Source organism: Xiphophorus hellerii, chromosome 4, assembly GCF_003331165.1.
Source record: "Xiphophorus hellerii strain 12219 chromosome 4, Xiphophorus_hellerii-4.1, whole genome shotgun sequence".
NCBI classification, from domain to species: Eukaryota; Metazoa; Chordata; class Actinopteri; order Cyprinodontiformes; family Poeciliidae; genus Xiphophorus; species Xiphophorus hellerii.
In genome coordinates this window covers 9,875,134-9,890,174 of record NC_045675.1, presented here as the reverse complement: position 1 = coordinate 9,890,174, position 15,041 = coordinate 9,875,134, and the positions used below count along the sequence as shown (strand labels likewise).

The following is a 15,041-nucleotide window of genomic DNA, read 5'->3' as shown; positions in this document are numbered from 1 at the left end:
TTTCTTTTTTTTTTTTTCCCACCGGTTTTTATAGCTGGATGTTTGTTTTTAGCTAATTTATAGCTTTGTCTTCTTTTCCCTTGAGTCCAGCACAAATGTTTTGACCTGCAGTAAAACGAAAAGAATCAAATAATTTTTTTTTTTTTTTAAGAAATAACATCCAGAATTCATTCACAGCAACTAAAATTTGATACATCTCTGTGATACATTGTTTTGGTTCTACTCTATCTTTGTTCATACAAATTCTCTGTTTTATTGGCATAATTTTTTCTATGTTTTTTTCTGACCTTTATGTTTCCTGTTTTACTTGTTGTGTTTCAGAATGGCAGTGCTGGATGGACAGATGAGGCTGACAGTAACAGAGGACGAGGAGAAGCCTCCAGAGACTTTGCTAAGGTGAGCTTGTTAAAGTCACGGTTCACTGAATTTTGTATTAAGACATCCATGTTTTCAGCAACCACAAAACTTGCATTTAATTCCCTGATATGTTTCTGTGTTCTCCTGCAGCTGTATGAGCTGGACAATGATCCGAAAAGGAAGGAATTTTTGGATGATCTCTTTACCTTCATGCAGAAACGAGGTAAGAACAAAACATTAAGCAGCAGCGACAGACGGAATCAAATATTTTGTGGCAAAACTATCGAAGAAAGTGGAGGTTTGTTTGGATTGGTTGACAAGGATTAAGAATTTACAAGAACCCTCGTGATTCTGAAAAAAAGAGAAGTGTCCAACAATTTTTACAATGTTCTTTACAAGTCTGTCAGAACAACAGTAGGTCTGGTTTGTTCATTGAAAGGAGGATGTTTTGTGGTGTTTTCATTAAGAGTATTTCCCTGGCTCATAGTAGGAGGGATTTGCTCTCTTTTCATATTTCCAGTGTGGACTGAATATTTATCACCTTGTTTTCTGCCTGTTTTGTCTAAGAAGTGTGCAGTGTCACACAGGCAAAAACATGTCTGGCCACCAGTCCTAAGATTATTGGCCATAAGGTCTCAGCAGGTGAGCTCTGCATCAGCTGATCCTTAGTAGAGTGATGTAGATCTGGGATTGGCAAAATTCATTTATGGTAAATGCTTGTGAGTTAGGCATTCAGGGACCATGAACTGCTTCTGCACAAATTATAGGACCCTTCAAATCTCCACTGCTGATGCAGCAAGACTTTCATCATACAAACCTGCTGCCAAAAAAGGCATTTGGCTCAAGTAATATCTCCCACAGTGAATCTAATTTTGATTACAGTGGTGCTCTGGATGTGTGTGTGGTTTATGAGATAGTTGTATTTAGTGAGTAATACATGTATCTTGCAAAAGTATTCATACTCCTTGAACCTTTTCATCTTTTGTCACATTATAACTATACATTTCAATGTATTTTATCAGAAATTAAACTGCTAGACCTACAAAAAGGAGTGTATAATTTTCAAATGCTACCAGTGATTGTTTTTTTTAAAACCCTTTCACAAAAAAATCTGAAACATTTGCTTTGCATTTGTGTTTAGCCTCCTTCACTCTGATATCTATATAAAAGTAATAGTCAATAGAGTACTTGTTTAGAAGTTGCTCTCAGATTAGATAGACTGCTGAAGATCTGATACTTTACATCTCAGCAGGACAACAACCTTAAAGATACATCCGGAGCTTCAATGGAAAGGTTTAGATCAGGGGTTTTCAACTCCAGGCCTCGAGGGCTGGTATCCTGCAACTTTTAGATGTGTCTTTGCTTCAGCACACCTGAGTCAAATAATGAGGTCATTAGTAGGACTCCAGACAACTTGACTGCATACTGAGGTGGGGATTCAGCCATTTGATTCATCTAAAACTTGCAGGACACTGTCCCTTGAGGCCTGGATTTAAAGCCTCCTGGTTTAGATCAAAGAGTATTGGTGTGTTGCAATCGCCCAGAACTAGAACCAATTGAGAATCTGTTGTAAGACTTAAAATTTATTTGCAGATGCTTCTTATTCAATCTGACTGAACTGAAGTGATGGGGAGAAATGGGCAGAAATTGCAGTCTTGCACTAAGCTGGTAAAGATTTTTGAGCTTGTCTAATGTCAAAGCACCATCTACAAAACAACGGCCTCTCCCTGATCTGGTCTTGACACCTGGAGTTCTTGTTTGCACTGTAATGGATTGAGCAGAGCCAGAGAGACTAAGTTTTTCAGGTCCTTTGTGGCATCTTTGAACTCAGGACATAGTTCTCTCAATTTCTCTTAGCCTAGTTACATACTTCTACAGTCCTAAGTTCAGATTTAAAAACAATAAGAGTTGTGCTGTTTATCTGTTCAGGAGTTTAAGCCAAATTATATTTCTGGTGTGTGTTACAGAAAGCGTTAGAGGAGTCGACTTGCACGGATCACGTTCCTGTGTCATCTTGTACAAGTGTTAGGTAGTGAGGGAGTGCAAGGGTCAACAGTTGGCAACAAATACTACAGCTTCTGGAGATTACCTAAAATTGTATTAATTTGTGGGCAAACTTCTTTTGTGATTTCATACTTTTATGATTTTTAGGTTTTCTTACTCTGAAATGTTTATTTGACTTTAATCCTAATTTTTTGATTGAACCGTTACTCTTCAAGTTCTGAGATCACATCTTTTACTTTAAAGTCTCACAAAAGAATTTGAATTTGTTTTCATTTTGTTTTTAATTTAATCAAAAATTAGATTTACAAATCTAATTTATTAAGTAAAAAGTTTACAAATACTATTTTATTTTGTGAGGTTCAGCAAAATTCAGTAGACTCTTGAGACGGGAGAAACAAATGGTGAGGTGATTTTTCCCACCTTGGCAAGGGGCCTCTGAGTCTTGAAAGGAAAGCAACAGCGGAAGGAAAAATTACGAGGGATTCCCATTTCCTGCCTCTGCAGTTTAAAAAACATGCCTGTGCACTCGTGGGGGTGTGTGTGTGTTAATGGTTGAGGAATTTCAGCAGCTGTCCTAAATTGTGTGAGGGGGGCCATCGATGCTCTCTGGATCACAGATAAAGCAGAAGCTACTCATAAACTGCCTCTTCAACCTTTAACTTTTTACCAACGTTTCATAATAGTTCTCATCTTCTGCTGGCAGCTTACTTTGCATTCACAGCTGAATTTAGTTGTTTGCTGTTTAGTAATTATTGAGCATAATCTCAGCCTTAATCAACCCAAGAACCTCATGTATATATTAATTATTTGTTGCAGGAGCAAACATTAGCTAATGGCCTGACATGTACATGTAATATAAATGAATTAGAGCTGCCCACATTGTAGGAGTCTACATAGCCCTGATGAGTTACGATGGCTGTTCATTAGATCCATTACGGTTCTCCTGTCTCGATTCTACTCTCTGTGGGGAAGGAAAAAGCCTCAATCTGGCTTGTCACCATTAACCGCCTTAAGGATTTCGATTAAGCTGGAGAGGGATTGTCATGCTGGGATAACCAGTTGCTGCATCATCGTGGAAAAGGGGGGCAAGAGGGGAGAAAAAGTGGGGTTGCGAATTAGGGGTGGTGTAAATTAGTCTGCTGGATTACATGATGAAGGGGAAAAAAGACTGATGCTGCCAACTGCCTTTCAGCGGTGTCCACTCGAGATGATTAATGGTCACAGACTGTGATGGACAGAGCCAAAGAGAGAGGCTCCTGTTCATTGAAATCACCAGTCAAGAACAGAACGGTGTGGGGAGGGGACTAAATACAACAGTTCCTCCTTTTCCTCTAGCTATAAAAAAACCCTTTTCATGTCACCGTTTAGAAGGGCAAGTGATTTATCTTCCTTTTTATTTATTTTCATGCATTTATTGTATAGATTAATCTTGAGTATTGTAAAGCTCTGACCTGCAGATACCAATTTAATCCATTTTTGATTTCTTCTTAAGAAATCAGAAATAACACACTTGTCTTTCTACTGGGTGAATACATTGAAAAAAGTATGGTCTTAATTTAAATTTAAATTCACAATCAAAAAAGAACATTCTCAAAAACACCCAAAAGTTGCCGAAATGTGTCTCTACATCACTGAAAATCAAAACGACTGAAAAACACTTCAGGTTATAAAAAAGAGGCATCTGTTCAAATAAAATCAAACCAATAATAATGACAGAAAATTCACAAGATTTCCTCGACTTTTTTCTACAGGATTCATTCCGAATAAATACCAGCAGTTCTTTAATAAAAACTACTGGTATTAATATTCGGGATGTTTAAATTGGAAACTGAACCAAAAGGAAAAGCGACTTTGCTATAATTATTTCAGTTTCCATTTATCTGCTGACATCTCACTCCACGTTGTGTTGGCCTGAATGAACAGGCAACATGCTGCTGAAGGAAATTCAGTTTCCTTGTTACAGCTTTTTACAACCATTTTGTGTTTCCTCTGACTTCATTTTTAAACCCCTATATTAACACTGAAAATAGCTAGCTGAGTTCTTCCTGCAGTTACTTCTCCTGCTCTAAAGAATGTCATTGTCCTGGTAGAGTTTATGTTTGGAGAGTTCACTGATTGGAGAAGGACCAGATTTTTTTTGTTTCCAACTAGCTAATAGAAAGTCGGAGCTCTTCGAGCGCAACATTGTCAGTTTCTAGTCATAGAGTGATTTTTTTAAAAATGAATTTTATTTGGAAAAATGCCTACATATATCATAAAGTTTTACTTTAACTGTTGGGAAGTTAAATTTAGGTCAGTTTCACACTTTCACAATGGGTTTAAAGTTTACTCTGAGGTCAGGCTAATGTCAACTTTTAATTTTGTTTTTCTGTCAAACTCTGAGATAATCAATACATTTTTAAATTTAATTTTTGTTGCATTTTCTGCAGAGTTTTACACTAAACAGGTTCAAGCACCATCACTCTGCATATACATGTAAAAAACACTATTGGGTTAAATGGGTGAAATTACCTTAAAAAATGAAAGACAAAACATTTGTTTTTTGAGGTGCTAGGAGATCTGGGTTTGTTCAAATTTTTGAAATCATAAGCACGATTTGTATGTTTGAACATAAGTTCTTGATTGACCTAGGAAAAGCTTTAGGGAACATGAGAAAATACCTGGAAAAATGATGAGAGATGACAAAGATGAACAATTAAGGTTGTGAGAAATATTGTAAGATCTCCTGCTTGCTCTGATCAAGGTTGCCAGAATGGCAAATTAGGTTTCTTGAAAATGAGGAGGGCTTCTTTTTGTCTAGAATGAAAATGATGTGTGTTGGTTAACTTATGTTGTGCACAATTTGAAAAATAAAATAAAATTCCTTAAGGACAAATAAACATAAATCTTCCTTTGCCAATTTTCCAATATTAAAAAAATATATTCCTTAGTCCAGATTTAGCTTTTTTTTTGCAGCTGTGATGGGATTTGTAGTGTGGGAAAAGTGGCTTCCCAGCAGGACATTAGAGGAAGTTCCCCAACTGTAACCCAGAGACCCAGAGCTCTGTCCACACCAATTACACCATGAATGGGCTCGGGGGGATCCATGTATGCATTATATTACTCCCCTGGTCAGCCTCACACTGGTGCTTGTAACAGGCAGGCCTTCTGTACAAACACCACACCACAATGGGAACATTCCCTGGCTCTTTGATATGGCCTCATTTTCCTTTAGTTAACACCCCACAACTTCTGGAAAGTGGCAGCACCTGGTTGGGTTGACAATAAAAGGACAAGGTATTGTGAGTATATTTTAGATGAAGTGTTGGTTTGTCATTTAAAAAAGTTTTCTATTTCAGAGAGATTAATTTGATTGGTTAGAGACAGCTATTAGATGGATCCAGTATTCTTCCATAAAGATAATCCTGGTAAGCATGTTGTACTCGGAGAGAAGCAATAAAATGTGATGAAGAACGGACAATTTTTCCTCTCTTCTTGCCTTGTGTCTCCAGCCCCTTCCTCTTCTACCCCCTCCGAATGCTACTTTCCTCTCTGTTTATTGTGCTACAGTTACAACCACTGAAACTTGATAACACCATGGGGGATAAGGGTGGAGGGCCGCGCTGCGGCCTGCTTGGTCAGGTTCGGGGGGGCGGGGGGCTGGATTAAAGGGCCTCCTGTCCTACACAGCATGATTAATGATCTCTAAATAAGTGGGGTCCAGCGTTTTTGATAGGGAACCCTTGATGGACAGCAGACAAGGGAGAGACCATTGTGTGTCTTTAATGTGTGAAAAGAGAGAAAACGGAGAATAAGGGATGAAGAGGGCAGACATGGAAACCACAGGAGGAGACAAGGGCAGACAGGGTGCCAGGGTGACTGAGCAGAGGTTAAAGGAGACATCAGCCAGCCTGAGCAGAAACGAGGCCTTGCGCTTTCATTTCCCTTTCAAGGCACTTTGTCAGGGAGCTGAAGCTGCCTGAGCTCACCAGTCACAGTAAGATAATCAGGGAAACATTAGAAAACCAGAAGCTGGAGCACAGGGGTCCGACTTTCAGGAAAGGGTGGCAACTTTAATGATACACTGACGCCAACCGCAGCTTTTTAATCATTGCTCAGAGGAAAACTCCAAAAAAGAGGCAAAACTTCTCTTTTGAACACATCCTCCCCCAGCATTTGCGATCAAACATGTTGCGGCTTCCATCTTGATATATTTGGGTGCTGACATTATCTTTAACTCTGTTGCACTCCACCCAGTGGCTGGCAAATTACAGCCCCGTCTTTGTGGAGCTTACATCTTCAGGGTTATGCTCTTCCTTCAAAACAAAAGGAAATAGTAGTTTTCCTGATTTTGTTTTTATGCTCGTGTTGGGGGAGGTTAAATGGAAATCTTAAGACTTTATTTTCTGGTTCTTTCCAGCCAAGGCTGCTCTTTATGTCCTTTCCTCTGCTTCCCAGCCCCCAACCCCATGCACCTCCTTGCTATTTCCTTTTTCGTTTGGGAAGACATTTCAACATACACAGATTGCCTCAGTGCTGTTGATTTTTAATTATGGCTGTAATGTGCAAAGATTTGAGAACTTAAGCTGAAGCTGAAAGATTCTTAATCGCCATGCACTGCAGAGAGAACCGCAAACAGATACTTGCATGCAGCAACATCATAATGACACCTTATTAGTTAATTGTCCTCTTTTAGTCATTGTGCTGTATATTAGAAGATATTCAAGAAATTGTGTTATTGAAGGCTTTCAAAAGCTTATTTCCCCAGAATCCCCCCTCTGATCAACAAATTCCTAAACTTCTGCTATCTCTGCATGTCTTGCTTCTCCATCTGTGTCCTGTGTGTGCTCTTAAAGCAATGTTTCCTGCCCTCCACACCCCTGTGATGGATGGTATGAAATGCATTACAGCCCCCAGAGGAGCCCTACACCAATACAATAGCCCTGAGCTCACTTCCAGTGCGGACTCTGCAACGACGTTCCATGAGCCGCACAGACACCAAGATGTGAGTGCAAAGGGGCCTAATGGAAAACGAGGGCCCAAGTGGATGTGAAGCACAGATGCTACAATCTCTGCCAGTGACATTTATGTTGATGTGTTGTGTTTTTTTATTATTTTGTTTAACAGTCTGTATAGTGGATATTCTGTAGTTCTGAAGTAGCCGTTAGAAATTGAAGTATACAATCTGCCACAATGCATGCTCCCATGTTTTTTTTTCTTAGTTTTTTTTTAGGTTTTATTTTAAAAAATAAGATCTTAATATAATGATATACTTCTCTTATACTTGCCCCTGTCCATTAAAAAAGACAAATGCCTAACACAGTGTCATGGATTCCAGAAGCCAAAAGTAATTTGCATTGATGCGAGTTAAAATTTCCTGGATGGCTGTGTAACCCCCCACACGCTTTCCTTTGTTTAAATATATTTGTCTTTCTCCTCGACGTATTGCTGCAGATGTCTCTCTCGTATTGATCACTGCTCCAAATAAAGCTGATGGCTTTATTTGTCAATCTGGGTGGTTATTGACTGAAGCAGTTAGCTGTTTTATAAAGCTTGCTTTAAAGGACCGGCATGTCTCTTTCCTGCGTTGCCTTTAAAACTGAAAATAATCAGTTGGACTTGTAAACTACCACCAGTTTTGGCAAACTGTGTTAGATTCCTATACATGTATTTTTCTGTTTGACTTCATATTTACATTTATCTTTGTGCAAGATTGTTTTATTCTCTCTGGCTTTAGGTGTTGTTTTTTTTTAAATTGGAAATAAATCTGCAGCTACTGCCAGAGTTTCTCCCTTGATAATCCATTGTTATGTTGCTGTCACATAAGCATTCTCGACATTTTCTGTTCCATCATCAAAGACGGCTGTTTACAGGGTCAGGGCTATTTTTCTCTCTAAATTTTCCATTGCATGTAAATATGGAGCAGAGGTCATCTTTTATGTTTCTGAGAAACCAGGTATTTTGAAAATCTAAACTTATCCATATAAACACACCAAAACAGTGAGTGAAACACTGTCATTGCTCTTTGGTTTTGTTTAAATGTGGTTTTTTTTGGTTTTTTTGCCTCGCCTGCTGAAAACTAGGATTGCACAACATCAGGAAAACATGTTATGTGCGATTATATTGGTGAATGTTGCAATAACGATGTGACTTGGGATGAATTGACAAATAACTAAAGTACTAACATCTGTCTACTTTGAGTTCATAGCAAACACTGACTCAAAAACAATAAATCTGTACAGCTACTTGGGGGTGGGGGGATAAAATAAAATTTTGATTTCACATCAATGTTTCTGGAGACTGAAACTTTTTAGGCTGCATTAAACAAATATATTACATATATAGAGAGCCTGATTGCTAGGTGTTTGAATAATTAGGCAACTAATATTGCATACCAGGAAGTTGTTTGCAATATCCATGTTGCATACAGTGATATTGCGAAAAAGATCAACTTGCATTGTATTATGCAACCCTACTGAAAAGAGATGAGAAAACTGTACCTAAGGTATCTATTTACGTCTCTCTGTTTGAGTTGAGCAAAAAGGAATAACAAGATTATCCCTGGTTATATGTAGGAAAGATAATCTAAATAAAACCATACAGTAGGATATTTACAAAGTCTACAAATAAACCTCTAATCTATTTTTCCCTCACCCTCTGGAATTAAATCAGATTACAGTTTTCTAGTTTTAGTTCATGTGTGATAATCAAAAATGTATTTCCATTTGTTAAACGGCACAATATGATGTTTTTTTCTTCTTCTTGATTTCATTTGAGAAATTGTCACTATTTTAATTTCAGAATTTTACACACACATGTGCATATATTACATTTTGTGTGTAAACAAGTTGGGAAAACTCACATTATGAACTCAAATTTGAAATTCACCCTTGAATTTATGCCAAGACAAAACCTCAAAACACTCTGCTTCTTTGTTCAACATAATGGAAAGAAATCAGAATTATGGACTGCATCACAATATTTATTGAACCACACTGACTATCACAATATCAGTGTACACACTTCTTTTAAATACAAAGGACTGTTTGGATGCAATATTTGGTTGGATATCATATTTAAAGGGCCATGCAGGCAATAATATGTTTGGCCAGTTGAATGCTCTCTGATTGCTCTTGGACATCATAGAGACTGTAATTTTTATTGTCTGAGATACTAAGCCTCAGAAAATTGTAATGAAGAAAGAAAAGAGGCAAGAAAATGTGTTTTAAGCACCATTAATATCTGCACTCAGAGAAGATTAAGTTATTACTTCAAAAGCAAGACAAAAAGCCAGATCACAGTTTTCAAAAAACTAGAGACGACGACCTTGATTTCTGATGACATGTCCTGTGAAACTAAAATTGAAGTGTTTGACCTTAATGACCTGTGTTAGATTTGTTTGCAATTTGTTTGCTGTCTGTGTGTGTATTACTGCAGTGCAGACCAGTAGGCTTCACAAAATATTGAAGATTGTATTGAAGCAATATCACTACTAAACACAAGCCCCAAGTTAAAGGTTGGACATAAATATGTCTTGAAAATAGATTATTTCTGTTGGTTAACTAGACTTAAAAACACCAGAGGCAGGAGAATATTTCATGGAGGTAGGCATTATCCATTATTTATAGGTTCCCTTTCTTTATCCAAATACAGCACCTGCAATTTGTTGCAAAATTTCTTTTCAGTGATTCTCTGGACTTTCTTCTGAGATAATTGGTCTAATGAAAATACTCTACAACTTGTTTGTGTAGCTGTTTGTGTCTGATTACACTTTGGCCATCCTTCAGTATGTCCATCCAGCCATGCATTCACCCATCCATCTCTTATTTGGCTCCATACCCTCTGCTGTTGATTGGGGTCTTGTCAGTTGATCTGCTGGGTCTCAGGGGACTGACGGGACTTGGGTTACAGTTGGAGAGGCCATCTCACTTTTCGTGCCATCCAACCTTTTCAACCCCCCTCCTCCCCTATTTCACCAGGTGACCCATCGTTATGACCCATGGAAAAGGAGTCATATTTCTCCCTTTCTTTCTCCTTTTTGTGCAACTAATGACATCTAGCACTATTTTTAAAGTACTTGGAAAGCCTGTCAAGGTTTCACTGCTCACAGCATTAAAAAATGGAAAACAAATCTATCGTCTTTATGGGTAAGAACGATTTACTGCCAAATTGCAGCAGAAAAGCTTCTAATCATGCAATTCAGTTGCTAATGGTGTCATTGTGTGCAGCCTGACAGGCTTCCCAATGATTCGACTAGACACAGTGAGATTTGCAGCAGCTGACCTTTGTTTGGAGCCTCGCCAGTTTTTCTCTCCTTTACACCGCACAAGACAGCTCTTTTATTTACTGGCTGCTGGCTCGCTGTAATAACTCCCAGAAAGAAACTCCCTGACTCATCACTCAGTTGAACAATTCACTTTTAGATTCTTTGCCAACAGCAATTTTTAGGATTAATGTCAGCTCATTGTTAAAACTCCATTAGAGCTTTCTCATTACAAGGTTTAAGCTGTGGCACAAGAAGGCTTTGTTTGGTTCTCCTTTTCTAGACAGTAACTTAGTCAAGAAATCTGTCTACTAATTATTCAATTTATTGATTATTCAAATAATCTAAATTAGTGCTGCACAAAGTCAATATTAAGATTGTAATAACTATGTAGATTACAATTAACTAGCATTTTCTGTGAAGTTTTACTTATTTAAGAGTCAATTTTGGCAAAAAAAATAAAATAAAACATTGTTTTGTTTTTTTTTACACAAAGGCTAAAGTTTAGAAGTGGACTTGCGATTGTGCTCAAGGTCATTCCTCTCTTGCATAAGTGTAAGAGGAATGACAAGTTTCTCCTTCAGGATTTTTTTCTGGACGACAGAATTTGTGGTCTCTACAAATACAGAAAGTTGTCCATGCCTTGAAGAAATCCAGAAAAGCAATCATAGACCACAGACACCATCATGATTCCCTGATTGGTGTGATATTCCAAATTTGATTTTTATCATCCACAGAATGCGTTCCCGAAGTGGATAAAGTCACACATACTTTTCAAAGCTCTGTATCGTGACATGGAAACACTGCAGGCTGCTTCAAATCATCAATACTTTAACAACTGTCATGCTGAAACACTTCCTTGTTTAATGAAGTCATCTGAAAATCTGCGACACAATTCACAGCATAAATCACAGGTATCTCATTTGTCCACCGAAATTGAATATTTTCCGCATGACTAATGAGCATGAGCATGTTTATTAACTGCAAATATGGATTTTAAGATCAATTCTTTTTTCCTCCGCTATGCAGAGATGAACTCTGTCGAACTCAGACATTATAAATCACTTACAAAACATTTTCTGTGGTTCATGTGTTAAAAGTTTGTCACAAATCTGTTAAAAAGCCTATGTCTGGTCCTGTATTTTCTTCACTTCTAAGTCATTTTTGCACAGCTGAATTAGTTCGATCTAATAAACCCACACATACAAAAAGTTACACATTGATTCTGTCTCCATTAAGGAGCTCTGCAATGGAAAATGGAGCAGACTAAAACTGTTAAGTGGAACTGTGTACTGTAAAGCGAGTTTTTTCTGTTGTAACATTAATACATATGCTGTTCATTTTCATAACAGTTGCCTAAGCTGGTAACTTCATTTCTAAGAATGATGTAAATTATCTTGGGTTTTTATATGCATGCAATTCAGTTATTATTGTCCATGTATACAGTCAGAAGACTCCAGTGTTGACCTTTATTTGGAGAGATGTCAGATTTTCTTAGTTTTTCTTTTTTTCACACCCTGAAAGACAGCTCTTTTATTTACCGTCTGCCTGCTCAGTGTGATAACTGGCCCTCTCTTTAGTAAATACACCTTCCTTATTGACTGTTTACCATTTTCCTCCTTAGTATTGGCCTTGTTGACACAACTTGAAGAGAAGAATCTGTTGGATTTTACTCCTGAAAGAAAGCCAGACTGGCACTGAAATGAATGAATTTATTGATTGATAAAATAGAGAGATATTGCAAAGTTCTTGGGTATAAAAAATATTTGTCTTTGTGAAGTCATCTGGCCTCTTGTTCCAATACTTCACTAATGAAGGAAACTATGCTGCTTTATAATACCTTTATAATTCACAGATATGTATGCACATAGCTTTAACATTTATGGGGTTGTTAAACCTGTTTGACTTGCCTAAATGCACATAGAAGGTCATTAGTTAAGGGAGTTGCTCTTTTTTTTAGGGTTTATCTCAATGTGGATCATATTCAACCATCAACACATTTCATCCTTTTTTCTCTCGTCAGTAGTTCCTCTTTCCATTTACCCACCTTTCTCCCTGTGTTAGTAAAGATTTTTTGAACATATTGACATGTCAGAAGCCCTCTATCTCATACAGCCAGATCTGTGGAGATTATTGACTGGCTTATATTGAAGAATTTAAGAGAAGGCAGTCCCTCACCTTCTCTGTATGTCACTGTGTGTGTGTTAACCAGCTGTAGCTTTAAATCATGCTCAGAATAGCAATGTATCTATATAGTGTTACATTACATTTAACTTTCCTTATGTGGAGGGGTGGATATCTTAACACATGATATGAATTGGGTTGTCATTCAAGTGGTGGCTCTGCCTGCACTAAAGATAGCAAATTCCATGCACTCAAAGCTTTTTTACCTTTTATGTACTCAACCGTGCATTAAAAATAAAACAAACGTGCCCCCGGCATACAGCAGGGTCCTGACAATATGGAGGCCCGACATAAGAATGTATAAACTTTACAGCCGGGGTCTGCATGCATAAAGTAAACTCCCAGCATGTGGAAACCAGACGCTCATCTCTTCTGTTAGCATCTCTGAGTTTGATGTTAAAGAATTTGGACAGTTGTCAGTGGATACTCGCTAGAAATCAACCAATAATTTTGTGAATATTTTTGCCTTTTATTATGAGGAATGAAAGTTTATTAATCTTTAACATTTTCTCTTATTGACAGCAGAACAATGTGATGGATATTACATTAAAAAAAAAATCATGTTTGATTGCAGAGGATTTTTGAAAGGCAATAACTTTGCAATTTCCCTATGTAATTCTTGTTCAGACTTGTAGGGCACAATATTTATTTCCATGTCTAAAATAATAAATAAAAGGTAGGAAGCATGAAATAGAAAAAGCTAACATTAAGAGGAATGATGTCAAGATAAATGTAGCAGTATTTTTACTTTTTTAGTCAAAAATTAAGGATTAATACAAGTTATGTGATGATGATGAGAAAGTCAGGAGAATTGCTGATGGCAGTAATGAGGATATTTAAGAAACCAGCTCTTTTAGGTAATGGTAACAAATATTTCTGGACAATTAATTGTCCCAGAAGTTATTGCTATGAACTATAATATTGTTGGTTTGAGAATATTTTCAAGTAATATAATACTAATGGCATAGTAATGCAAGCACACATTCTTGACTATCAAAAACTTTAAAATCTAATCGGTATTTGACACTGGAACTGAAAAACCTCTTAAACATCCAAAATAAATAAAAAGAGCAACAAAAATAGTAAAAAAAAAGACGTATGAAGTTTCTGTCAACACAAATTGTTCAACAAAAATGACTAGTTGAGACTGAACCACCACACTGAAGACTTTTGTCATCCAGTTTTTAGTAGGAAAGAGAAAAGAGAAATACGATAAATCATGCGAATGGAAATTATTGAGCTTGCTTTAATTTATCATGCAATTGACTAATTTATTACTTATTGCGGCAGGCATAGTTAATCTAATAACCATGAGTGTCATTTCTCCATACAACCTTGTCACCACAATGGTTTATACTCTTTTTGGGAGCAGTGCTGTGATTGTGAAAGTCTCATTTTCTTCCACATAATCAGTGTGTGAACTTAACTGCAGTGCTATTATGTAGCTGTTAAAAACTTTTCCAAGGTCACCTTTTATAACATTCAAACTCTGTAAGCCAGTTTACAGGCATTCACATAACAACATACCATTTGTTTCTAAAGAAAAATCCCTTCCGGCTAATGCTACACATGTAGTGGTTGGGAGCTAAAATACTCAGATAGCATCTGCAGTCAAACATTCTCTTGGCTCTCTCGTTGTTTCATAATTCTGGGGGGAAAAGTGTTTCCAACAAACAGACTGTTTGATGAGTGAAGAGAAATGTGTCTGATTTGCTCTGACAAGAAAAATTTCTGTAACACGTAACATACTCGTAATGGCAATAACATAGAGTATGTTAATGTAGAGTTTGTTATTGCCATTACATACTCTACATTAGCATCAATACCAGCAATTGACACAATTTGTATGTAAAAAAAAATGTTGCAAACTTCAAACCTTTTCTCATAAGTTGGATTTGTAAAAGAATGTGAATGTTATTATAATTATGTTATTATAATTATTATAATTACAGTTGGGTTTGATCTACTTGTTGTTGTCGTAATTGGGGGTAACGAGGAAGACGAGGAGGAAGGTGTGGATGGGTGGTGGGTTGTTGGTACTCTTAAAGACTCAGACGCTGCCATGAGGCCAAGGGCTGTTTGTGTTGGCTGACACCTTCCTTACAGCCATAATCCAGTCTTTCTCCAGCTGGCTAACTACTACACCTCCCCCTTCCTTTTCCTTCATCTGTCCTACATTTCCTTATAAAGGCAGCAGAGGGACACATTTTACCCCATTTTTTTCCTTTATGTCTTATCTATTTCTATGTTTTTT

General features: G+C 37.2%; 1 protein-coding gene across 3 annotated transcripts in view; it reads left to right on the top strand.

Annotated features, from left to right (window-relative positions):
- The window catches only part of LOC116719189 (AT-rich interactive domain-containing protein 3B), a 59,425-nt gene that overhangs the window by 33,345 nt on the left and 11,039 nt on the right, over nucleotides 1-15,041 (top strand). For all 3 annotated transcript variants that reach the window (XM_032561629.1, XM_032561628.1, XM_032561630.1), the window contains exons 3-4: nucleotides 322-396; nucleotides 508-580. In XM_032561629.1, coding sequence (XP_032417520.1) covers nucleotides 322-396; nucleotides 508-580 — 148 coding nt within the window. The remainder of the gene's footprint in view (nucleotides 1-321; nucleotides 397-507; nucleotides 581-15,041) is intronic.